The sequence below is a fragment of the Esox lucius genome, chromosome 2, assembly GCF_011004845.1.
Source record: "Esox lucius isolate fEsoLuc1 chromosome 2, fEsoLuc1.pri, whole genome shotgun sequence".
NCBI classification, from domain to species: domain Eukaryota; kingdom Metazoa; phylum Chordata; class Actinopteri; order Esociformes; family Esocidae; genus Esox; species Esox lucius.
Genome location: NC_047570.1, coordinates 37,055,414 through 37,081,922, shown reverse-complemented (window position 1 = coordinate 37,081,922; position 26,509 = coordinate 37,055,414). Strand labels below are relative to the sequence as shown.

Here is a 26,509-nt window from a genome sequence, read left to right as displayed (position 1 = left end):
AGGGGAGCAAGGTGCTGTTTTTTGGTCACCCAAATATTAAGTAGAAGTAGAAACACAAAACAATGGATCCCATTATCATTTTCTGTATGTTGATTTAAATGGACAGCTACAGACCTTGTTGTCTGTTAAAGCTGCCTGACAGCTGGTCTTCAGTGGGGGTCTGGTCTCTAACCCAACCTGTCTAAGGCTTCTGTACAACTCACTCTATCTTTCCTCTTTTTCTTCCTTTCATGACAATTCATGACAATAGAAATAAGAAATCTAAAATAAGCAACAGAAGTTAAAATAAAACTAACCTAATTGAGGCATTTGCAGTCAGAGGGTTCAAGCTGGTTATTGTTGCCTGACCAGAGGCACATTGTAATGAGTGTCCTCTGACTGTCCTGTCTGTACATCTTATACTCTCTGAATGTCAGGATGGCACTGTTGCCCTCAAAGAGGATAGACCCGTGTGTGTGTGTGTGTGTGTGTGTGTGTGTGTGTGTGTGTGTGTGTGTGTGTGTGTGTGTGTGTGTGTGTGTGTGTGTGTGTGTGTGTGTGTGTGTGTGTGTGTGTGTGTGTGTGTGTGTGTGTGTGTGTGTGTGTGTGTGTGTGTGTGTGTGTGTGTGTGTGTAGGGAAAGGGAGTAACTACCCCCTTTAAACTCACGTGTGGGTCTTATAATAGAACAGAGATGCCTGCTGGAGAGAACGTTTGATAGTCCAGTGAGACAAACAGCCCTGTCTTATATTGTGGCCTATACGATTCTGTGTTTCTGAGGTTAGCCCAGAAAAGTCTGTGCTTTCTCTGGAACACAGCCAGCTAGCACTGAGCTCAATATGGTGTTAGACCTGAGCTCCGTATTGTGCTAGACCTGAGCTCAATATGGTGCTAGACCTGAGCTCAATATGGTGCTAGACCTGAGCTCAATATGGTGCTAGACCTGAGCTCAATATGGTGCTAGACATGAGCTCAATATGGTGCTAGACATGAGTGCAAAAGTGTGAACCCCCACCTAGCCCTGAGATATAGTGTTAACATGCCTGATGGGGCTCTTTCTGGATAATCGGCCATCAATGGCATTAGTAGGACCCCTATCACAGTAACTGTGTATCACACACACACACACACACACACACACACAGTGACATCTTCATGAAGTGGTGAAGCACTACCCATAATCCCATTGGTGCTCCATATCGCTCTAATCCGTAGCTGCTCTCAGCACTGGCACACACACACATGTGCTAACACACACACACGTCAGTTGTCATGGTAACTAAGTAAAGGTCATGCTATAGGGTTCTCTCATTTCACAATGTGGCTCTCTGAGTGGCTTCACACGCACAAAGACACACACACACACACACTAGTCCAACCAAACACAATGGTAGACCGACCAAACTACGGTAGACCCAGCAATCAAAACACTACACTGATCAATCACAATGATAGACTGACCAATCACAACACTACACTGATCAATCACAATGATAGACTGACCAATCACAACGCTAGGCCGACTCTACTCTGTCAGAGTGACGAGTCTTCCTGCAGAGATGACTGTTGCTATTGACAACCGTGTACTGAACTGTGTGTGTGTGTGTGTGTGTGTGTGTGTGTGTGTGTGTGTGTGTGTGTGTGTGTGTGTGTGTGTGTGTGTGTGTGTGTGTGTGTGTGTGTGTGTGTGTGTGTGTGTGTGTGTGTGTGTGTGTGTGTGTGTGTGTGTGTGTGTGTGTGTGTGTGTGTGTGTGTGTGTGTGTGTGTGTGTGTGTGTGTGTGTGTGTGTGTGTGTGTGTGTGTGTGTGTGTGTGTGTGTGTGTGGCCCAGAGTTTGCGCTGATCTCAGTTTGACTCCTCAGTCCAAACTCTTCCTCATACAGTATGTGACTGTTTTATGTGCGGTGCTTTTGTGCCACTTTGTCCTCTCCTCCTGAAACAGATCACGGATCCGCCAGGATCCACTCTCACCAACCTGTCTGTCTGTTGTGTTTTCCTGCAGGGCGGGCATCGATGAGGTGGAGACTGATGTGGTGGAGATAGAAGCTAAACTAGACAAGGTATGTCAGCAGGAACAACGCAGTGGTTTCCATCTTGGGGGTCCGGTTTCCATCTTGGGGTTCCTGTACCACACAATATAACAACATCCCTGGTTCACTTACAGATGCCATTTCTTGATTTGACTCTGCTTATCATAGTAACAGACATTTCAGTCGAGCAAACTAAGGCAGACATTTTAAGTGGAAATTTCTGTGTTTAGAAGACGCCTTCAAGAGACCTCGAATAGGGCAGAAGTGACTGAAACAACCAGATGATCGCATTTAAGACAGCATGTTTTCTCACACATTTCCTGCCGAGTCAAAGTTAATATGATTTATTCGCTCATCTGATCTCTGGTCAATCTCTGTGTCTGTCTGAACTTCAGTCTCTGGTGGATCTCTGTGTCTGTCTGAACTTCAGTCTCTGGTGGATCTCTGTGTCTGTCTGAACTTCAGTCTGTGGTGGATCTCTGTGTTTCTCTCTGCCTCACATTCTGTCACACACGTTGCTTTTAGAGGGCAATCCATCCTAAAGATGACTTAGATCGGGATAACAGCAAAAGGTCTGTTACCGAAACAGAAAATATTTCACTGTGCTGTTAGACACTGACCAGTTTTCTTCTCGTCTTTTCATCCATTTTGGAGGGACGTCCAGTTCTTGGTAATGTCTCTGTTGTGCTATATTTTCTCCATTTGGTGATGACTGTCTTCACTGTATATCTAACGCATTTGGAAATTATTTTGCACCCTTCTCCTGACTGATATCTTTCAACAATGAGATCCCTCTGATGCTTTGGAAGCTCTGCACACCATGGCTTTTGCTTTGAGATGCAACTAAGAAAATCCTACTAGAATAGCTGAACTTAATCAGAGTCACTTTAAATGATGGCAGGTGTGTAATGACTTCTGTTTAACATGAGTTTGAATGTGATTGGTTTCTTCTGAACACAACCACATCCCCAGTTATAAGAGGGTGTGCACACTTATGCAACCAGGTTATTGTAAGGTTATAGAAGATTTCAGTTTGTTTTTCAATAGAATTTTTCACATTATAGGTCACGTTACAAGTGGAAAACGTTCTGACATGATTTATCTTTGTCTCATTCTTTTACATCACAAAAACCTGCCATTTTCACAGGGGTGTGTAGACTTTTTATTTCCACTGTACATTAATGAGTGTGCTAACACAGAGAATGAAATCCCTTCTATTACATCTGGCGCAGTAAGATTCAGTTTCCCAGGGCTGTTTACTGTAGTGCTAATACGCTAATCCTCCCTTCACAACACATCAAAGGAATACTACACTAATTGTTTGCTGTAGCATTAGCTAGGCCTGAACTGTATGTTCCCAGGGCAGTTAAATGTGACACTAACATGCTACTATTCCGTCCAGAACACATCAAGGAATGCTACTTACATTAAATAATCTGAACGCACACTAGGCTTATGTTCGGCAAATTAATAGCATTAGCTAGGCTTACATGAACAAATGTATGGCCACAACATAAATCAATGGGAATAGATGGATGATCATTCCCACCATTATCCATAGCACTGGCTATGTTGCTGTAATCTACAGTGGCCATGCTAGCATTTAGTCTTAGCATTGATAAACGACAATGGATGTGGACTATTCCCGCCATTAGCATTACTTTGTTTAACTGACTTGAATGCAAGATCGATGTATCTAATGTGATCAGGGGGCCCTGGAGGTGTCTACCCAGTCAGAGGATGGATAGCATAAAAGGTTGGTTGAAGCTGCATGGAGTGAGATCACTGGCAATCTGTCTCAAGCTCACCGGCCTTCCACACACACACACACACACACACACACACACCCACAACCACACCCACAACCACACATTGCACTCTCCTGTCTCAAACAGTAGCTCCTATGATTGAACATGGGACCCTGCATTAACATGATTAACCAAACCATGTCTGTTTCTGTTTCGGGAGTAATTACAGATTAGAGATTTGTCAAAGGTTCCCAAATTGGAGACTGCAGCTTTAATTAAGTCATTGCCAATCACCAGTGGACACAGCCAATGTCACAGTTATGCCTTATTGAATTAGCCTTTCTATTTTTAACCTAACCTAAACGGAACTGTACTGCTAGCCTCATGTATGAACCAACTTGTCTTTTAATTAAGACTATCTTGATTAAAACATTTCTTCAGGATCTCTAATTCCAGTTGTTTGGCCGTGAATCACATTGTCATTGGTCATAAATAACCTTCTAAAACCTGCTGTTCTGACCACCACCCACAGTGGTCTTGACCCTGTTTGCCCCCACCTGAACTAAAACAGCCCCAGGGGTTTATTTTCCTTGACCTCTAACCTCTAACCCCACTCCTGAGTGTAGCCTCTCTCTGGGGTCTCAGAACTCACCATCAGTGTGATTGGCTCTTTTCAACAGGGGTCCTTGCTCCTCACACACCCATGTTGTAGGGTTTTTTAGAAGTGCCTGTAAAAAGCCCACGTTTATGTGGCCCGCGCCGCTACAGCGTCACAGTGGCGCTCGGCTTCTACGTCCTGTCTCATCAGGCCCGTGATGTCGTGGGGATGCTCCGGCGGCAACCAGAAAACCACGGTGACGTTGGTGTCCAATGTGGACCCTTTAACCGTGGGCAAGATGACTGGAGAGAGAATGACGGGCACACACACACACACACACACACACACACACACACACACACACACACACAACGCTGTGAGGAGTGGTAATGACAGAGTGGGGCTCCGAGTTATTTTATTACCAGTGAGGAGGGAATGTGGAGTTTGTTTCTGGCCTCTCACTGCTAATGTGGTCCAAACCGTGCCAACTGCTAAGAGTCCACTAAATACTGTACCTCTCCCCCTCACCTGTCTGTCTCTCCTGTCTCCCCCTCACCTGTCTGTCTCTCCTGTCTCCCCCTAACCGTCTGTTTCTCCTGTCTCCCCCTCACCTGTCTGTCTCTCCTATCTCCCCCTCACCTGTATGTCTCTCCTGTCTCCCTCTCCCCCTCACTCTGTCTCCTCCTCACCTGTCTGTCTCTCCTGTCTCCCCCTCACCTGTCCATCTCTCCTGTCTCCCTCTCCCCCTAACCGTCTGTTTCTCCTGTCTCCCCCTCACCTGTCTGTCTCTCCTTTCTCCCTCTCCCCCTAACCGTCTGTCTCTCCTGTCTCCCTCTCCCCCTCACTCTCTGTCTCCTCCTCATCTGTCTGTCTCTCATGTCTCTGTCTCCCTCTCTCTCCTTGTACCTACATTTCTCCCTCCCTCCCCCTCTCCCCACCTCCCTCCCCCTCTCCCCACCTCCCTCCCCCTCTCCCTCTATCTCTCCTTCTCTCCAGCTTGTGAAGTTGTGCAGTGGTATGATCGAGGCCGGCAGGGCGTACGTGAGCGCCAACAAGCTGTTTGTCAATGGCATCAAAGACCTGTCTCAGCAGTGCAAGAAGGAGGAGATGATCTCTGTAAGTACACCGCCGTCCAGTGTGAGGTGACAATAGTACATCATTGCAATATGTATGGATTTTCTTTTTTCTCATTGTTTGTATAATATACACTCTGATCTCTGTAAAAAAAAAAATGAAACCAGGTAAGCCTAATTCAGTCGGCCCACAACAGGATACATTGCCATCTCAGGATTTGAACCCGGGTCGCCCACATGAGAGGTTGTGTTGTTAACCACTACACCACAGAGCTGTACACTGGCTGGGTGAACAAATCCTCTTTTGCCACTGGTAGTTTTAATAGTTAATTGGCCATTTGTGAATTATATTGATACAGTTAAACTGACTAACGTTTCTTACTAAGTTTACCACCTCCACCACAAATAGCATCTATGTATGGCGTTTGCCCTTTGCCGTTTAACAGCATATTAGCCAGTAATAAGCTTTACCGGTATCTACTAACTTAATGGAATAGTCATAAGAATTGAGCACATTTCATTTCATGGCATAAGAACAAATTTTTTTCTTTCATGGCAAAACAACATACTTTTTTCTTTAATTTGTGAATTACTTTTATACAATAACTATCAATAAAGGTGACGATAAGTAACTTTTTCATCAAGTGAAAAGATGAGAGAATGGTGGAATCTACCAGAAATAATTAATAAATGTTGTTGCTCTCAATAGATTCAAACTTGGGTATTTCTTGGTTGTTCTTAGTTGTAATGGACAATTCAAATGTAACATTTTACATTTTAGTCATATCTTATCCAGAGCGACTTACAGTGAGTACACAGATTTTAAGAAATCTAGGTGAAACAGTCACACAGCTGAGTTCTAAGCAACTCTCAGTAAGAAGAGGGTGATTTGAGAGGGTGTCTGATCGTGGCGGATCATTCGTCATATTCCTCCAGTTAAATTCCTAAACGTTTCCTCTCTTCAATGACGACAAAGTCAGGGATATAAACAGTGTTTTCCCAGCCCAGTAGACCTCTCCTAGACCTGCTGGGTACCCCAGTCCCTAGTATTATTATACAAGATAATAAATGCTAAACAGACTGGGTCTGAGCTTCCACCCCACCCTCTCTGTAGTGCACCACTTCAGAACCAGGACCCAGTGAAGATGGGGAGCCTTTTAAGAGTCAGACATGTTTATCCAAACCCATTAGAAGGGGTGGGATCAGACGGTTTACATAGCTGGTATAAGACCGATCCACTGTCTTCCGCGGTAACGGTTGGGAATATCCTGGAGTACGTTGCTGTTCTGGGGTCTCAATAATGGATTGACTTTGTTGTAGGATTTGATAAAACATTTTATTGGGGGAAAATCGTGTCATTTTTAGAAGCCTGTTGAAACACTACTAAAACACAAAAATAAATTGCCGGTTTTGGTCATCCTGCAGCAATCTGATCCATTTTGAAAGTCACAATGGACTCTGCATTTTGAACTGAAGGACAAATCGCACAAAAACAAAAAAACGCTTGTTGGTCCCCCAACTGAAATGGTTCTGTTGAGGAATGTGCCTTAGAGACATCAGAGGGATTCATCATGCTCACCATCAGGGCTGATTAGCGTTACCCCGAGGTGAAGATGCAGTGCATGACACACACACACACACACATGCATGTTCATCCATGTACAGCGTGTTAATTGATGTATGTGTCATTCTAGGAGTGTCTAGAGAAGTGTGGGGACAGACTGCAAGAGATCGTCAACTACCACATGGTAAAACACACACACACACACTCTTCTCATATACATTCTAGTTTGAGTGATTTCACAGAGGTTCTTATCCAGGGCAAAACCCAGAACAGTTGGCATGATCAGAAGCTATAAAGATCACAGAATGCATCTTTAATACACAGCTCCGAGGCCAGGGCGTATTGGTTTGAGTTTTAGCTAAATGTTCAAAATCCACAAGAGTGTGTGTTTGTGTTTGAGAGTGCAGGTGTGTGTTTGTGTATGTCTGACATGTTAGCTGGTATTATGAAACCTGCTACACATCTCATCTGTGACCATCGACACACCTGGTGTGTTTTCCTGCCCCAGTCCTGATCACCTGTTCACAGCTGTGGAAGAGAGACTTTGAGCACACACACACACACACACACACACACACATACACACACCCCCACACACACACACACACATATACACACACCCCCACACATGATGATGACCATGGGGTCTTTCAGCTTGGTGAGCAGTGACAGCCTGTTTGGACCTAGTTGGCCTGAGGGTCTGGAATTCTGCCAGTAACACACACAACCGACGGGAATCTGACCTGCAGCAGTCAGGAGACCAATCACAGAGACACACAGTGTCTTTGGGTCAGATTCTGGCCCATAACCGCTAGAGTTACAATTTGACACTGTCCTTTAGATCTGATGCTTTCAGCTGGTTACCATGCTGCATAGAGAGGTGTTTTATTATACATGTTACCCAGCTGGAGGGAGAGAGAAAGACAGAGAGGAAGAGAGAGAGGGAGAAAGAGGGAGGAGAATAACAGAGAGGGGGGTAGAGGGAGAGAGAAGGGTAAAGGGGGAGAAAGAGGGATGAGAGAGACAGAGCAAGAGAGAGTAGGATGTCAGGACTGAGAAAGAAAATAAAATAAATTCCTGAGGCTTTTTAACAGGCGTGCTACAATTACCGCCTGTCTTTCACAGTTCCTGTCCTCTCACCTCCCCTCTCCTCCTGTCCCCAGTTCCTCTCCTCTCACCTCCCCTCTCCTCCCGTCCCCAGTTCCTCTCCTCTCACCTCCCCTCTCCTCCCGTCCCCATTTCCTCTCCTCTCACCTCCCCTCTCCTACCGTCCCCATTTCCTCTCCTCCCACCTCCCATCTCCTACCGTCCCCAGTTCCTCTCCTCCCACCTCCCCTCTCCTCTCCTCCCACCTCCCCTCTCCTACTGTCCTCACTTCCTCTCCTCCCACCTCCCCTCTCCTCCCGTCCTCAGTTCCTGTCCTCCCACCTCCCCTCTCCTCCCGTCCTCAGTTCCTCTCCTCTCACCTCCCCTCTCCTCCCGTCCTCAGTTCCTCTCCTCTAGTGTTGTTGATTTCACTTGATCTCAGTTTCCTGTGAATTGTCATCTGGTTTGTTGTATTTTGGCCATTCAGGGACACCATTGAAGCTGACAGGGATTCAGCAGAAGCTCAGTGAATGACAATGAGTAAAACATGATGCTGCTCTTCCCACTGCCTCTCTCTCCTTCCCACTGCCTCTCTCTCCTTCCCACTGCCTCTCTCTCCTTCCCACTGCCTCTCTCTCTCCTTCCCACTGCCTCTTTCTCTCCTTCCCTCTGCCTCTCTCTCTCCTTCCCACTGCCTCTCTCTCTCCTTCCCTCTGCCTCTCTCTCTCCTTCCCACTGCCTCTCTCTCTCCTTCCCACTGCCTCTCTCTCTCCTTCCCAGTGCCTCTCTCTCTCCTTCCCAGTGCCTCTCTCTCTCACTGTCTCTCTCTCTCCTTCCCACTGTCTCTCTCTCTCTCCTTCCCACTGTCTCTCTCTCTCTCCTTCCCACTGTCTCTCTCTCTCCTTCCCACTGCCTCCATCTCTCCCTTCCTCTGCTTGCTTGTCTCTTTGTCGGTCTATATGTATCTATAGGGTTGTCTTTCTGTCTCTCAAGCTCCCTGCCCATATTGGGTCTGATTCCTCTGACTCTCTCTCTCTCTCTCTCTCTCCCCCATTCTCTCTCCACTCACCTCTCAGAACCTGATCATTGTAAGTACTCTTCCTGTATCCATCCTGGGAGCCTGTTTCTGTTTGGCTCCGGAGAGATTATGCTTACAATATGAAAAACCTCCATAAACAAGGATTATTACATAAAGCCATTGTGTTTTATTTGGTGATCATTAAAGAGAGAGCGTGAAAAGACTGAAACTAAAGAAAATCTGTTGGGAAAAAAATGTAAAGCTAAATATGAACCAAATACGGGGATTATCCAAAATCTGTTGGTCTTTTCATTACCTCATTGGTAGGAGTGACAAAATCTAGACATTTAAATGTTTTTGTTAATAACGAGAATGTCAGGCTTGGATTAGGACTAAATCCCTTGTGAATTGTGTGTGTGAAGGATATGATTAGGTTGGGTGTGTGTGCGCAAACGTCAGAAAAGCTGAGCATTGCCTAAAAGTCAGCAGTTCTTGGAGGAAAACCCAACCACACCCAGACTGGAGAGGCCTTGAGCAACACACAAAAACATGCACACAGTCAGATGTAAGCGTTTCTTTAACAAATATACAGGACCATTGAAGGCTGAGGGTCTGTTCACATTAACAGGAGATATTGGGTTGACATTGTAGCTTAAGCAATATAGAGAGAGAATTTTCACATTTGTGTCAGGAACATATCGGACCGAGCTTGGTGAAAGAGTGTGTAGTGCTTTACTGATGTTAAATCATGAAAGTTTGAAAGAGCATATATGGTCTAATATAGGGATATACCGCTCTGGAATTAAGAGACCACTGCACCTTTTTCTCTCCTTTCCAAAAAAGTTGAAAAGGAAAGTTTTGAGTGAGGAACAGAAGTGTTCAATTTGCAGTGGTCACTTAATTTTAACCCTTCTGTTCCTCACTTGAAACCTTCCTTTGACTTTTTGGAAAGGAAAGAAAAAGGTGCAGTGGTCTCTTAATTTTTTCTGGAGCTGTATGGAGACCGGTTTGTGTGTGTGTGGGTCAGGGGGGTTCTGTTGGACTATGTCTGTGTTTTTGTGTGGTCATGTCTGTTAGTGTGTGAATGTGTGAGTGTTTTGTGCATCCGTGGTTCTGTTGGTGTGTGTGTGTGTCCCTCTCCAGTTGTAATATTTGTCATCTACATGGTTGGGGTCAGGGAGAACAGAAGGGCTGATTGCTGTCTAGACTGGCCGGGGAGACGGGAGCAGCATTCCTGAATGCCTCAAGAGAGAATATCTGGGAATAAGTCCATGATTTTCCTGTTTTCCCATCGGAAGCGTGTGTGTTGCGTTACAAACCATACTGCTACTGCAGGGCGACGCTTCAACGTGTGTGTGTGTTTGTGTGTGTGTTTGTGTGTGTGTTTGTTTGTGTGTGTGTTTGTGTGTGGGTTTGTTTTGGGAAAGTTAAACTGCACTGTGTGTGTCATCCTGCCTGAATCTAATCCTTAGGCTACCGTGTGTGTGTGTGTGTGTGTGTGTGTGTGTGTGTGTGTGTGTTTTTGACTGTGATATGAATGTGATATGACTGTGATAGGCTACAATGCAAGGAATAGACTGATAAATTGCTTCTTATCAAAAACAGTCCATTGTCTGTTCAATGTTTCAAATAAAGCTGAAAACACAGGTTTCTTCCTGCCAAACAATATTACAACTAATCTGCCTATAGTCACCCAAGATAGTTTAGCCACTTTCAAAGTTATTGACCGAACAGTAATCTGTTTTAAACAAGAGAGCAACATAAAGTGAGTCAGTGAAACTGGAACAAAATTCCTCCTCATACTTGTACAATTTGTGTCTTAACACATCCTGGCCTAGGCTATTGATGAATAAAAGATGCATTCTGGGATTGTTGGCCTTTAGTTGTAAAAAGTGACGTGTCGAGCCAAAACAGTACCCTGAAAATTGTGTACTGTCACGAAGGTGCCAGTATGAGAGCCAGGTCATCAAAACCACTTGCTTTCTAACTTGGAATTCTATAACTAACTGAAGTAATATAGCAGTTCTAGTTATATTAGTCCCATATCAGCCTCTTAAACCAGGTCTATGATGTCACTAGTGGAGGCTAAGGAGACCAGACGAGATTGGAGGGGTGACCTAGCGACAGTAGGCACATATAAATAACATATGAAGAAATTATTCGCAAAGTCCGAGACTGCATATTTCAGTACCTGTTTCGATTACATGTGCTCCATTAGAATGATACTGCTAAGACACCATTTCCCCTGGTCTATAGTGCAACCTCTGCAATGCCACTACGCAGAGGTCATGACATGCAAGCAGTTATTTTAAAATGTTCACATTTTCATGTTCTGCTACCACAAAGCTTCCCAGGTCACCCCCCTTTTATTCTCTGTTTTGGTTCCAGCCGCTCCCAATTTACAAATGAACCGCTGGGCGTGGCACTGACAAGAGTGCTGCACAGAAATACTGAACAGTGTGTTCATGTCGCCATCTAGTGGTGGAATACAGGAGGGCAGGGGGTCTAGGTGTGTTTGTAATATCTCAATTCTTCACTCCAACTCTCTCTTTCTCCACAGATCCTTTTCGACCAGGCCCAGAGATCAATTAAACAGCAGCTCCACACCTTCATCAAAGAGTGAGTACCCTGTCTATCTTCATCTTCCTGACTCCTACATCCTGTCTTTTCATATTTTACCTTGTCTTCTAACCTTTGTGCCCTCCACATACATTTTTTAAATTAAATTTTAATCTCTTAAACAACTTCAAATCTGCTCAAAACAACCAAACATTCAATTATTTTCAGGATTTTAACCCTTTAAATGCCAGTTTGATTGCTTGAATTACTTAATTATTTATTACAAAAAAAGCATTAAAGAATTAATATTTTCCATATAATAAATAGTAGGTGTATGGGACTTTGGTGGTGATTAGTCTTGGATATGTCAATGATTAGCAAACAAATGTATTTGATTGCATTAATATTATTTACATGAAAATCTTCTTTTTTTATATTATGGAGCCATTTGACCACCAGATGGCCCCAAAAGTGATTTGTTTGTGTGTCTAGCTCAAACAACTGGGCATCCTTGCAGTTGTTTGAAATTCATTTAGTCTGTGTGAAGTGAGTGATGAGGACACAGGGCAGGTGAGGAACATTATTCTCTCCTGAAAACGATATGAAAGTTAAGGCTTCTCTTATATACCAGGTCAAATGTGAGACACGCCAGGGCTTATTTCATTCAAGTGTGGCCTGTTAGGGTGGAGCCCTGTAACCCAGAATGGTCAGCCTGGACAGAGTCACTGTCAGCCGGCCTGGACATGTCTGTACTGGGCAGGACAGTGGAAGAGCAGGAACACATCTACTCTTCCCTCCACAGAGATGTGCGCAAATTCAAAGAGACTAAGAAGCAGTTTGACCGTGTGAGGGAAGACATGGAGATAGCCCAGGTGAAGAACGCCCAGGCGCCCAGGAACAAACCCCACGAGGTGGAGGAAGCTACGTCCTCTCTCACCCTGACCAGGAAGTGCTTCAGGCACCTGGCGCTCGACTACGTACTGCAGGTGTGACGCACAGTCGTAAATACAATCGTAAACACGCTTACAAAAGCAAGGCTGTCATTGGCTGCATGGCGTCGCTGCCCAGCCCCTAGCATTCGGATCCCAGTTTCGTACGACTATTGCCAGAGTGACTCTTAAATAGTCTAACTTGATGTCTTCCTCTTGTCAGATCAACGTTCTTCAAGCCAAGAAGAAGTTTGAGATCCTGGACGCAGTGAGTTTCATGGTCAAATGACATTGTCTGATCTTTACCCAACCAGCTGATAATGACAGATGAGATCTCTCTCTCTCTACTTCTCTCTCTCTCTCTCTCTTCTTTTCTCCTCTTTAGATGCTGTCATTTATGCGTGCCCAGTACACTCTGTTCCAGCAGGGCTATAACATCCTGGATGAGATTGATCCCTACATGAAAAAACTGGCTGCCGAGGTGAAAGACACACGACCAACTCACAGCCACACACACGACCAACTCACAGCCACACACACGACCAACTCACAGCCACACACACGACCAACTCACAGCCACACACACGACCAACTCACAGCCACACACACGACCAACTCACAGCCACACACACGACCAACTCACAGCCACACACATTAATCCCATGACTATTAATCCCATGACTGTGAGTGCAGGCTGTGTGTGTGTGTGTGCAGGCTGTGTGTGTGTGTGTGTGTGCAGGCTGTGTGTGTGTGTGTGTGTGTGTGCAGGCTGTGTGTGTGTGCAGGCTGTGTGTGTGTGCAGGCTGTGTGTGTGTGCAGGCTGTGTGTGTCTAAAGACTGTGTGTGTGTGTCTAAAAACTGTGTGTGTGTGTCTAAAAACTGTGTGTGTGTGTCTAAAAACTGTGTGTGTGTGTCTAAAAACTGTGTGTGTGTGTCTAAAGACTGTGTGTGTGCGTGTCTAAAGACTGTGTGTGTGCGTGTCTAAAGACTGTTTGTGTGTGTCTAAAGACTGTTTGTGTGTGTCTAAAGACTGTGTGTGTGTGTCTAAAGACTGTGTGTGTGTGTGTCTAAAGACTGTGTGTGTGTGTGTCTAAAGACTGTGTGTGTGTGTCTAAAGACTGTGTGTGTGTGTCTAAAGACTGTGTGTGGTATTAATCCCATGACTGTGTGTGCAGGCTGTGTGTGTGTGCAGGCTGTGTGTGTGTGCAGGCTGTGTGTGTGTGCAGGCTGTGTGTGTGTGTGTGTGTGTGTGTGTGTGCAGGCTGTGTGTGTGTGTGTGTGTGTGTGCAGGCTGTGTGTGTTTGTGTGTGTGCAGGCTGTGTGTGTTTGTGTGTGTGCAGGCTGTGTGTGTGTGTGTGTGTGTGTGCAGGCTGTGTGTGTGTGTGTGTGTGTGTGTGCAGGCTGTGTGTGTGTGTCTAAAGACTGTTTATGGTATTCATCCCATGACTGTGTGTGCAGGCTGTGTGTGTGTGTGTCTAAAGACTGTGTATGGTATTCATCCCATGACAGTGTGTGTGTGTGTGTGTGTGTGTAGGCTGTGTCGGTGTGTGTGTGTGTGTGTGTGTGTGTATATGTGTGTCTAAAGACTGTGTGGTATTCATCCCATGTACAGCTGGATCAGCTGGTCATTGACTCTGCCATGGAGAAGAGAGACCTGGAACACCAACATGCTACCATTCAACACAGGGTGAGGAACCACACACAACACACACCACACAAAACACAAACAAGCACAAAAAATAACATTCTTAAAATGTATTAAATATAATGCAATCAATGTTTGACATTTTTTGCATATCACAGATTCCCCTCTGCCTAAATGTGACAAGCTGTTCTTTATTCACATCCAATAACTTAATAAAACCAACTGAAACCTAAGCACTTCAAACAGCCCTGTCAGCACTGCGTCTCTTCAGGACAAATCCAATCAGATTCTACCATCAAAAGATTGTAAAAATAGTACAAAGATAATGAAACCTTCTCGGTACTTCGATCAAGAACGGCAAGATCAAAACTGTTTCAACATCTTGATCTTCTGTTTAGGATTACGTCTTTTCTGCTCTGATTGGAAGAGCTGTGAAGTACATCAACACAATTCTAGGCATACATATTATAATGAGAATAACTTCAAATGAGTGACCTGGTTTCCTCTTCAAGACTCTGGCGGAGTTAAAATAACGCTCTTTCATGAGAGCACGTACTTTCCATTTGTCACTGTTTATGTCAGAAAACCTTTGGTTGGCTTGTATTGACTTGTTTTGGGACTGTTATTTGTGGGAGTCTTGAGTGGTAAAGTCAACCGTAGACAGAACAATACCAGGTTCCAACACTTCTATACACACATAACACCCCCCCTCCCCACACACACACACACAACCAATTTAAGACTTCAAGTTTTCACGTCACAGACAGTTTGGTAAATTTGGGTCCTGAGGTACACATGCGCACACTTACACATACAGACACACATATTATGTATTAGATAAAACCTGAAGTATTTGTCAAGACTTTCTGCAGGATCTAACTCTTAAAATAAATACTTTTGCAGTCTTATGGGTTAAGGTTTGGATCAGGGAAATGGATTAGGCATAAACATTGTTATAGCTGTGAAGGTTAAGTTTGTGTTACAGGTTCCGAATAATAAGCTGTAAAAGTTGCAAAAATATTGCGTGCGTGTAGAAGAGGGAGAGAGAGAGAAACATTTTGGGTGTTTTTCTGCCTCACTTTCCTCTGGTCTCAGTACAGGTTTGAACTGTTCCATTGAATGGTAAATTACCAAGGGCTGTCCGTTAATCATGCAAATTACCAAGGGCTGTCCGTTAATCATGCAAATTACCAAGGGCTGTCTCTTAATCATGCAAATTACCAAGGGCTGTCAGTTAATCATGCAAATTACCAAGGGCTGTCCGTTAATCATGCAAATTACCAAGGGCTGTCTCTTAATCATGCGAATTACCAGTCAGTCAGTTGAAAGTCCCATTGTAGAGCCCTTTTAATATCACCCATACAATGTCTGTGGCCTTTCAACTGTGGTGCTGACATTTATTTCTCTCCTCCTCTCCTTGTTCCTGCCAACTCCTTCCATCCAACACCCTCTTCCCCAGACTCTGATGCAGGTGAGTGCATTTTCCTTGTAACAGTCATGATGTCATCAAAATGGGACATAGAGCTTTACTTGCATTAGATCTGTGATCTCATCAGAAAGGGACATTGAGCTTTACATGTGATGTATCTGTGATCTCATCAGAAAGTTTAAGTCCCAAGTCAGGTATAATGGCTTGGGAGTTTTACATGATCTCTTTGATTTTGGAAAGGATTGATGGCGACTGAATGTTGCAGCAGTGAAATCACCACCTGGCAGTTAACTGCATCGTTGGGAGATCAGTGTTCGAATCCTGCTTGTGGATTTCCATGGAGGATGGTTTTGCTTTTCGGTTTTCTCACATGATTCACCCAAACAAATCAATCATCCACCCATTTAGAAAAGAACGCTGCTTAATAAAATCTACATAACAGTTCAGAGTAGCTTCTTGCTCAGTGAAACTAGGTCAAATTAACCAGTAAACCACTTGCAAATGTACAACTGGGCCAATCAGGGCTTTCAGATCATGTTGCGGCAGGAAGCAGTATCACTGGGCCAATCAGAGCTTTCGGGTGACGTGGGGTCAGTAAGCAGTATCACTGGGCCAATCAGAGCTTTCGGATGACGTGGCGGCAGTAAGGAGCTCACCCTGTGATCAGGTCTTATTAAAAACCTTAACTATTAACATAGTTCAGGCGCCTCCGTCGCTGGCTCTCCTCCCCGTCCTTCTTCTGCTCCATTTTCTCCACCCCCTCCTCTGAAAACGTAATCTCTCCATCCCACACTCCTTCCTTCTCCAGCCACTCTCTCCTTTGCTCCTTGTCTCCTAACACTCCCTCTGTCTTTTCTCTTCCTTCCTCCCCCCCTCCACACGTTGTCTTCCTCTTACTGCTGTGCATCCATCTCCCTCTCTCACCAGACTTCTGTTAATGATGAAAACTAAGAAGGATGAGCAGATCAGTTAAAGGAGCCCCAAAGAGGCCAGAGGCCGTTGTACGGGACAGAGGAAAGCCTTGTGTGGGGGACATGTCAACATCCTACCCCACCTTCCGTGCGGGGGGGGGGGGGCTGAAGGCAACAGATGGCACGGTGGCACACCTAGGGATTTAGGTTGGATGGGGAGAGATAGAAGGAAGAGAAAAAAAGAATAGAATAGTGGGAGATAAAGAGAGGCTGAGGGAGAAGAGGAGAATGTGGAGCACCAAAATCATCCACCCTTAATTAGAACCAGCAACTGTCCCGGACATGTGATGCTAGATGTACGGGAGTACAGACACAGATGTACGGGAGTACAGACACAGATGTACGGGAGTACAGACACAGATGTACGGGAGTACAGACACAGATGTACGGGGGTACAGACACAGATGTACGGGGGCACAGACACAGATGTACGGGAGTACAGACACAGATGTACGGGAGTACAGACACAGATGTACGGGAGTACAGACACAGATGTACGGGGGCACAGACACAGATGTACGGGAGTACAGACACAGATGTACGGGGGTACAGACACAGATGTACGGGGGCACAGACACAGATGTACGGGGGCACAGACACAGATGTACGGGGGCACAGACACAGATGTACGGGGGCACAGACATTCACAGACACACATTCACAGACACATTCACAGAAATGAACACAGACACATCACACACACACGTTTACACGGGCACCGCTATGCCAGTCGACTGAGCATGTATACTGATGCATCACGTGTATGAATGCATACATGGTGGTATACACTTTAGGTCATTTACATATCTCATTTAAAGTCCCTTTTCACCTGCCATACAGACACCACACACACACACACACACACACACACACATACACAGACAGTACAATGAGTTCTGTCTGGTTCTCAACATTGTTTGTTTTTCCATCGCGTCTAGACAGCAAACTATTAAAACACCCCTTAAAATCCTAACGGGATCTACAATCTGCCGACACGTTCAGGTTATCTCAAAGTTACAATCCTAACGGGATCTACAATCTGGCGGCACGTTCAGGTTATCTCAAAGTTACAATCCTAACGGGATCTACAATCTGCCGGCACGTTCAGGTTATCTCAAAGTTACAATCCTAACGGAATCTACAATCTGCCGGCACGTTCAGGTTATCTCAAAGTTACAATCCTAACGGGATCTACAATCTGGCGGCACGTTCAGGTTATCTCAAAGTTACAATCCTAACGGGATCTTCAATCTGCCGGCACGTTCAGGTTATCTCAAAGTTACAATCCTAACGGGATCTTCAATCTGCCGGCACGTTCAGGTTATCTCAAAGTTACAATCCTAACGGGATCTACAATCTGCCAGCACGTCCAGGTTATCTCAGACAAAGTTAAAATCGGAAGTGAACAGACACAATGTTCCTCTCCTCTGGGACCTGGGAGGATCTTAATTTGAGCCACTTTCCATCAGCAGCAACAACAGGATATTTGAATTATTTATCTGGGTAGAATAGAGGAAGGTTTTATTAAGTATGGTTACATCTGTTCTTTTGAGAGACATTAAAGCTGCAGTTGTGGCGGAAATTTGGCCATGAACCAAAACGTTGTTTTTGTAAAAATGTTTTTACACATTTTCCACAAATTCCACTATTGATGTCCTCACTGCCATTTCCGTTTCATCTCTGCAGTATAAGGGAACGGAAGAGAGAGAGAAGCATTGGAATGTAACAATAAAATAATAAAAAGGAAATTAAAAGCAGATCACAGGATTAACATAAAGAACAAAGAGGTGTGAGGAAGGAACAGAGAGGGAGAATACGAAACAAAGAGGGAAATTACGAAAGAGAGACAGAGAGAACAAAACAGAGAGGGAGAAAAACAATGTGACCGAGAGGGAGAGAATGAGACCGGGAGATGAATAACTCTCCATACCTTTGACCTTCTGAGCAACATGTCGTCATGGCTGCAACTGATATTGTCCAAAGACAAACTAAGCTCAGCTTTTATGGGCGTAGTTGGTGTGTGTTTGTGGAGGTCGTGTGGACAGGTGGATGTACGTGTGCACCTTTCACACATCCAGCCTGGCAGCATTGTCTGTGTGCAGTGAGAACCTGTTTTCCAGTGGCTCTCCAGTTACCAAAAAAAAAAGAACTTTGATACTCAAGATACAAATCTTGTCAATAGTTACGGTCCCTCTGGGATTTATCTGTCAGACACCTCTGCAATCTGTCGCTTCTCTTTCTCCTGGTTTCCCTCTGCCTCCCTCCATTCTCTGACACTTCATCCTCTGACAGATCTACGATCTCTCCGTCTGTCTCCCTCCTTCCCTCGACACACATCCACCTCACTCCCTCTCTTTTTTCCCCTTTCTTTTCTCTTCTGTTTTCTCTTCTCGGAACTTAAGGGCTCCCTTGGGATGACTCCCTCCCATTGCTCCCTCTAGACCTGTGTGTGTGTGTTAACTAGCGTAATGTAGATGGCCCCCTGCTAGGAGCCAACATACCATGACACTTCTGCATATATATATTCTACAGAGACACTGCCGTGAAAATGAATTTGATCCTCTTTCAGAACATCTCGATTTCATCTTCGACCAAAACATAATATTCTGCTTTATAATGCCTACATATTCCATACTTTTTTTTAAAGCTATAAAATATGTAAATCTTATATAAAAGGTTTCTTTTTAATGGATATTGCTTACTCATAAAACATTTTGTGTATTTTGTTTATTTGCAAGATAATTAAAACCAGGGATTTTGATCCGTTTAGCATGGGGTGCTAGATGTGTTGTGTGTAATAACATGCTACATAAGCTGTATGTTATGTAGGCTAATGACAATAACTCCCACTGCGTTCTTCAATGATCCTGTCTGGGGGGGGGGTGATTTGGGGTGGGAACTGTGAAGTGGAGCGGGTGTGATGTGTTTAAGAGCAGAAGCACGCGCGCGCGCGCGCGCGTGTGTGTGTGTGTGTTGATGTATAGAGCCATAGATGTGCGCTGTGAGTCATAACGTTTGCTTGATTAGGCAACAATGGTTTTCTGGACTCTCAGACAGATGGAAACCGTTCTTCCAAAACTGAGGAGAGGGTGGTGGCGGGTCGGTGTATAGCCTCAGGTTAATAGGGGCGCTGTGGGCCAGAGAACTGCTGAGAAGGAAGGACAGTGGCAAACGGGCGCTCGTAAATCGCGTTGGGCGCCAGCGGTGGCTTTTTCTGCGGGGGAAGCTTGTGCGGCAGGGGAAACTAATGTTCGTGGTCCTCTGCGAGATGTATGAGCGGCTGCGAGGGTCAACCCGTGCAAATAAATTGACAGCTGTATGTTAATTAAGTTGTCCATGCGCGTCAGCTAACAAACCGCGCGACTAAAATCACACCGCAGGGAGTGGCGCGATTGAGCGCAGAGCGTCACTGCAGCACGAGCACACTGTTGACATTCTGTTCTGCTGGGGCTCCAGCGCGGTCCGTTTTTCCACGACTCGGTCTGCTTTCTAGACTTCAGACTTCTTATTTATTATATTTACTGGAACTTCTAATCCCACGTTTTGAACTAAGACATTTTTTAAAAACTCTTACATATTGTTATTTATAGTGAGAACTGTTTAACGTTTTAAACGACATGTTGTTAGATTCTAAACTCCTCAAGATGAAGATATTCGGGAGGTTGGATTATACACTGGTGAGATTTTCTGTTATATGTGTTTTTGTATTATAGTGTGACTGGTGGACAGATAGTAACTACTGTAATTGCACACGCACCCATGCAAGGCAATAATAAGGTTCTGGGTGGTTTATCACTTAATTTTGGACCCATTAAGGGAGCTTTCAATAACTTTTAGGGTTCATCCACATTTTGAATCGGAAGAACTCCTCAAGGATCCTCCAGAAACCTGTTTGGCATCTAGAGGCTGGTCAGAAATAATGAACTATGTAGGATATAAGTTGTGTTGTAGAGTAGTATACATAACACTGTATTTTTAACTCTAGAACATTGTACTGTACATTACTTTACACAGCACTACTCCATGCTAGTGTAGAACAGGTTAAACTGTTCATTTCCCAACATGAGAATTAGCACAAAAAATCATAATCATTTTTAATGTTTTCTTACTGTCTAGCTTTTAATTTGATGATTATTAGCGAGCTGGACACAGTAAACATTAAAATGCATGAATGTTATAATTCTTAAAAGGTTTGGATTTGTTTTTAATCATTTGTAATTATGTTAGAATATTACTATAGTATTTTTACTTATGGGTTGTCGAAAACCCCAAAGGCTTGTCCTATGAACTTTCCTGCTTGATCACCTGTCCTATGAACTTTGAACCCCTTCCCTGAAATATAACCCAGCAAGCCACTCTGCCTTCTCTTGTGCAACATTGGATATACAAGAGAAACTGTGTAAAAACCTTGCTGTTCGTAATGTAGACAGTGGAATATTGAGCTAGCGATGTGTTTTATCTATGGAGGATTTGTGTGCGTGCGAGTGTGTTTGTGGGTGTGTGTTTGTGTGTAGGCCTTCGCATCTGCGTGGGTGTGTCTCTTTGAACATATACCATACGCCATGTGGCACTTTGGCTTAAACCAAAAGCACCGCCTGTAATTTACCACTGGACATCACTTTACCCCCACCTTCCTCTTCACCAGTCTCTCCTCTCCACCCCTCCATCAGACACCTCTTCTCCCCCCTTTCCCTCTGACTCCTCTTGCCACCCCCCCCTTTCATTTACCCCTCCCCCCTCTCCCCCAACACTGTCCCCCTCTCGGATGACCTGCTTTGTTTCATCAATGGAAGGGAGTTGGACCCAATCCATTTTGCCTAGATCAAACTTAATCCCCAGTGTTGGACCAGGAGCCTGGGTACAGGAGAGGTCCTGCCCTGGGGTTTAATATCAACGTCTTGTTGTTGGGTCAGCAGATGGCTTGTGTCAGCAGAAACTGATGTTGGGAACTAAACTCATAGGTGTTTTCCCAAAGTTCAAGAGTGGTGGTGGTGGCACAGGGCTACTTCTATCTTCAAATTGGAGATTTTCTCTGCTCTCGTGCTCACTTACCCATTTCCTTTGTTGAGTTCCATGCGGTCATTGTGACCTTGCCTCTCAACGTTGTTATCATCTGTCGTCCACCAGGCACTCTTGACTTCCTCAATGATCTTGACATGCTGATTAGTTCATTCCCAGACGATGGCTCGTCATTCATAGTATTGGGTGACTTCGACCTTTCAACATCTTCCATTGAATCATTTCTTTGGAAAAAAGAATTCGGCTCCTTTCCTCTTTTGACCTCACTCTTTTCCTGTCAACTCCTACTCACAAAGCAGGCAAAACACTCAATCTAATCTTTACTGTCTGTCAACTATTCTCACCACTTCACTGCTCCAGTTGTCTGACCACTTCCTTGTCTCATTCTATCTTTCTCTCTCCTCCACTGTCAGGCCCCTCCAATGTCTTACGCCGCCACAACACTCGTTCACCCTACCCAACTGCTCTCTCCTCCCAAATCCCATCATCTCTCCCGTCTCCCGTCTCCTAAATCCTTCTCCCTTCTGTCTCCAGAATCTGCCTCTTCCACCTAACTCCCTGCCCTATCCAAGTGCCACCCTCTCTGTTTTGGGCATCTCAATCCCAGCTTCCTACCAAGCAGATGGCTCCTAGCAGGTGACGTGGAGAGGATCGGTGCCTGTCACGCAGCCTCTTACAACTGGTGTCCCCCAAGGCTCTTCGTTCAGCCACTTCTGGGCTCTTGGCTGTCTCGGCACTTCGGGGCAGTTCCCGATCCACGCAGTCAAAACTCTTCTCTGTCCTGGAACCTCAATGGAGGAACCAGCTTCCCTGGGAGGCCAGGAAGGCAGAGTCTCTAACGATCTTCAAAAAACATCTGAAAACTAAACTTTTCACAGAGTACTTACAATAGTTCCACTGCCAACACCCCTGTCTGTTGTCTTTTGTGTGGTCTTCTTTCCAGCACTGACCTTTGCCGATAATTAATTTATTGATTAGAATTAAATTACTGTCACGATGGCTTGGTGGTGGAGAGAGGAGCCAGGCGCAGGCAGAGTGACAGTCGATGTTTACATTTTTATGGAAAATAACACGAGCACTAACACAAACCGAATCAAAAATAAAAAGACTTAAACAGAACGAAAACGAAACATGCGGAGACAAGGAACAATGACCAACCAATGAGCAGAGCAGAGGAGCAACATGTAAACACATACTAATGACTTAATTGGGACCTGGATTGAGTGATGATTGGAGACAAGACAAATGAATGAGTCCGGGGTGAGTTCATGAACCCTGGGAAAATGGGAAAAGCGGGAGATGACGGAGTTGTCCGTCTTACTACTAAACTGTGTGGTTGCTACACCAAGCTCTTTTAAAACATATGCACTTACTCTAAGTTTGTCTGGATAGGAGCGTCTGCCAAATAACTAAAATATAAAATGTAAAATGAAACTGAGGGTGTAACCTATATAAGTTCTTCCAAGAACCCCTTTTAATGGTTCAAAAGTACTATTTAAAGAACATTGTGTGGTAGATGTTTGAGTGGGTAGGTTGTTCATATGGGTCTTTGAGTAACAAGTATAAATAGTTCTTTACAATAACCTTTAAAACATTTCCATGTAGAACTTCTAGGAGTAAATTATACTTCACAACCTTTTGTCTTTAGAGGGTACTCATTGTTTGAAATACAGTAAACCAACATTGCTTCTGCTACAGTTCAAAGCTGTGATGGAAAACCTTGTTGGAACCTGAGGGGAGAAATACAATCATTGTGTTCATTAGTATTTTCTGTAGTTTTTTTGCTTGAAGATAAAAGTCACCTAATAAATAGATTTTGGTGGGCGAGTTAATAGGAAGTTGGTGTAAACTAGTTCTCTGTCAGGCTGCTAATGAATGTCTTTTACCCCACATCACACAGCTTCCATTGGGCAAGGTCTGTGAATGATTTACTGCCCATTTCCACCTGTTAGCTAGACTCTATCATGTTGTGTTTCTGTCTGTAAGATTGGTGTATCACCGATTGGTTTAGAGTCCACTGTCCAGTTTCTCGCCATCTTATCTAGAAATCATTAGGTCATAGATCACTGGACCTGATGCCAACCCAATGTGGCCTGTGTTAAAGAAAGTACCAAGCTGCATTTCTGTCTTTCAAGTACTCATGAAGGAGAGGGGAAAAGAACTGTCTTGGAGATTCTCCTGCGCTGTTCAGCCAAACCGGTGGTGTGAGACCAGTCTGAGGTTGCTGCACCTCCGAGAGGTCTTCTATCCTCCTGTGAGGAGGTGCTGTGATCCTCCGGGTTGACCCCTAACCCCAGCGACCTCTTTCTCTTTCGCCAGGACTTCTCGTACGATGACAATAAGGTGGAGTTCAACGTTGACGCCCCTAACGGTGTGGTGATGGAGGGGTACCTGTTCAAGAGGGCCTCCAACGCCTTCAAGACCTGGAACAGGCGGTGGTTCTCCATACAGAACAGCCAGCTGGTCTACCAGAAAAGACTCAAGGTACGGCCCATATCCGGGACTTTAGACAGGAGAGCTAGGTGACCTTTGCCACAGTGGCTAGGAAAAACTCTCTAGTGGGGATACAATTAGGAAGAAATTTAGAAAGGAACCAGACCCTGAGGGGTGGCCCCTCCTCTTCTGGCTGAACTGTCAGCGTGATAAGTGTCATAGCACAAACGGATGAGGGAACAGGCTAAGCCATGAACGAAGGACAGGATGGGGTCCTGATTGTCACTCTGCCAGTGAAATTAAGTTGTGTTTTGATTGACACCCCACTACTCCAATAGGATGCCCTGACGGTTGTGGTGGAGGACCTGAGGTTGTGTTCAGTGAAACCATGCGAGGATGGAGAAAGGAGGTTCTGCTTTGAGGTGGTGTCCCCCACCAAGTAAGTGTTTGTGTGTCTGTATGTCTGTTTGTATGCGTGTGTGTGTGATTGTGTGTGTGTGAAAGTGTGTGTGTGTTTATGTATGGGTGTGCGTGTCTCTGTGTGTGTGTTTGTGTGTGTTTATGTATGGGTGTGCGTGTCTCTGTGTGTGTGTTTGTGTATGGGTGTGTGTGTGTTGTCTGTGTCTGTGTTCATCTGTGTGTGTTTGTGTGTGTGTGTTTGTGTGTGTGTGTGTGTACATCCTCTCCTCACCCCTGTATCCTCCACTAGGAGCTGCATGCTTCAGGCTGAGTCAGAGAAACTCCGTCAGTCGTGGATCCAAGCGGTACAGGCCTCTATTGCCTCTGCATACAGGGAGATATCAGACAACTACTACATCGAGGTACTGACCCTAAACATGACCATGACCCTACCCCTGACCCTAACCATGACCCTAAATCCAACTCTGACCGCATCAGGTATGAGTCAATTTAAAATCTGTGTTCGGATGAGGTAGCCGTACAGAGACTTGAAAAAGACACAAACCCTAAAGTCAGTGATCCGAAACTCAGTGTGGATTAGTCATTGTTCCAGAACTTTTGTTCCATCGCTGTAACCTGTGTCTCTGCTCCACTTCTCAGCGGCTGGACCGAACCGCGTCCCCCTCCACCAGCAGTATAGACTCGGCCAGCGAGCCCAGGGGAGGGAGGATGGGTGAGGGCAGGGGGGAGAGTATCCTTCAGCGCGTGCAGACCCTGCCAGGGAATGAGCTGTGCTGTGACTGCTCCCAGGCTGCACCCTGCTGGGCCTCCATCAACCTGGGAGTCCTGCTCTGCATCGAGTGCTCTGGCATACACAGGTTAATGAACTACACTACCCACAGACCTCCACCCTGCTTACATGGGTTAATGAACTACACTACCCACAGACCTCCACCCTGCTTACATGGGTTAATGAACTACACTACCCACAGACCTCCACCCTGCTTACATGGGTTAATGAACTACACTACCCCCAATGCTACAGTTCCTTCAGCATAAACAGGCCAGGGGCTAAAAAGGTGCAATTTCGATATTGTTTCTGGGCAAAGATACGCTCAGTGCTCCAGTAGTCAGGAATACAGAAGTAGACTATTAGACAATTATTATGACCTATTATGTAGTGGTCTGTGTTAAGGCAGGTCTGTGTTAAGGCAGGTCTGTGTTAAGGCAGGTCTGTGTTAAGGCAGGTCTGTGTTAAGGCAGGTCTGTGTTAAGGCAGGTCTGTGTTAAGGCAGGTCTGTGTTAAGGCTGAGGGAGGAAATGGTTTCAGACTCTTGTTGACCAGGTACATGTACATATGTTTTACATCTGAGGAGAAGGGGAGAGAGAGTGGGAGTGACAGGGAGAGAAGGAGAGAGTAGGAATCTGAAAAGGAGACTGAGGGGGGGAGAAGGAGAGACTGGGAGAATGAGACCGAGTGGGGTGGAATTGAACAGAGAGGGACAGAGCGGCGTGGAGAGGTGGACGTGTGTGTGACAGAAGATGTGGTAATGAGACCGAATCCCAGTTTCTGTCACTTTAGACAGTATATCTTTAATCTTCAATCAGATTCAAGATAGTCTAACAGTACTGTTTCAGATTACAGACTGCGCTATACACACTCTAGTCAAGTACTTTCCTCAAACACACACATTGAAGCTGTGAAATACCACTAATCACATCAGATCTAATCAGACTTGGCCAGTCTGATTAGATCTGAAGTCTCATGTAATTGGTGAAAAGAAAAAAATATCTGATTTAATCTGTTTGTCTAAATGCAGCTGTGAATGTGACATTTAAAAAAAAACTAAAAGAGGGATGCCCAGCCCCATGTACTGTAACGTCCAATCAGAAGCATTGTGACAGCACTTAGGAGGCAAAGACAACAGTGATCACAAGCTTCTAGAGAAGTAACCTAGTTTTTAGGTAAGGCTAGGCAACAGGTTTACTTTGGAGTTAGGTTAAGCTAAGGATTGGGCTTAGGTTTAAAAT

The 26,509-nt window shown here is 45.0% G+C and overlaps 1 protein-coding gene across 7 annotated transcripts in view; it reads left to right on the top strand.

Moving 5' to 3' along the window:
* acap3b (ArfGAP with coiled-coil, ankyrin repeat and PH domains 3b) overlaps positions 1 to 26,509 on the top strand; it is a 65,429-nt gene that overhangs the window by 25,393 nt on the left and 13,527 nt on the right. For all 7 annotated transcript variants that reach the window (XM_013136376.3, XM_013136374.3, XM_013136373.3 and 4 more), the window contains exons 2-14: positions 1,980 to 2,037; positions 5,350 to 5,469; positions 7,121 to 7,174; positions 11,655 to 11,713; positions 12,456 to 12,639; positions 12,806 to 12,850; positions 12,968 to 13,063; positions 14,195 to 14,269; positions 15,687 to 15,698; positions 23,966 to 24,130; positions 24,418 to 24,518; positions 24,789 to 24,900; positions 25,139 to 25,356. In XM_013136376.3, the coding sequence (XP_012991830.1) occupies positions 1,980 to 2,037; positions 5,350 to 5,469; positions 7,121 to 7,174; positions 11,655 to 11,713; positions 12,456 to 12,639; positions 12,806 to 12,850; positions 12,968 to 13,063; positions 14,195 to 14,269; positions 15,687 to 15,698; positions 23,966 to 24,130; positions 24,418 to 24,518; positions 24,789 to 24,900; positions 25,139 to 25,356 (1,299 nt within the window). The remainder of the gene's footprint in view (positions 1 to 1,979; positions 2,038 to 5,349; positions 5,470 to 7,120; positions 7,175 to 11,654; positions 11,714 to 12,455; positions 12,640 to 12,805; positions 12,851 to 12,967; positions 13,064 to 14,194; positions 14,270 to 15,686; positions 15,699 to 23,965; positions 24,131 to 24,417; positions 24,519 to 24,788; positions 24,901 to 25,138; positions 25,357 to 26,509) is intronic.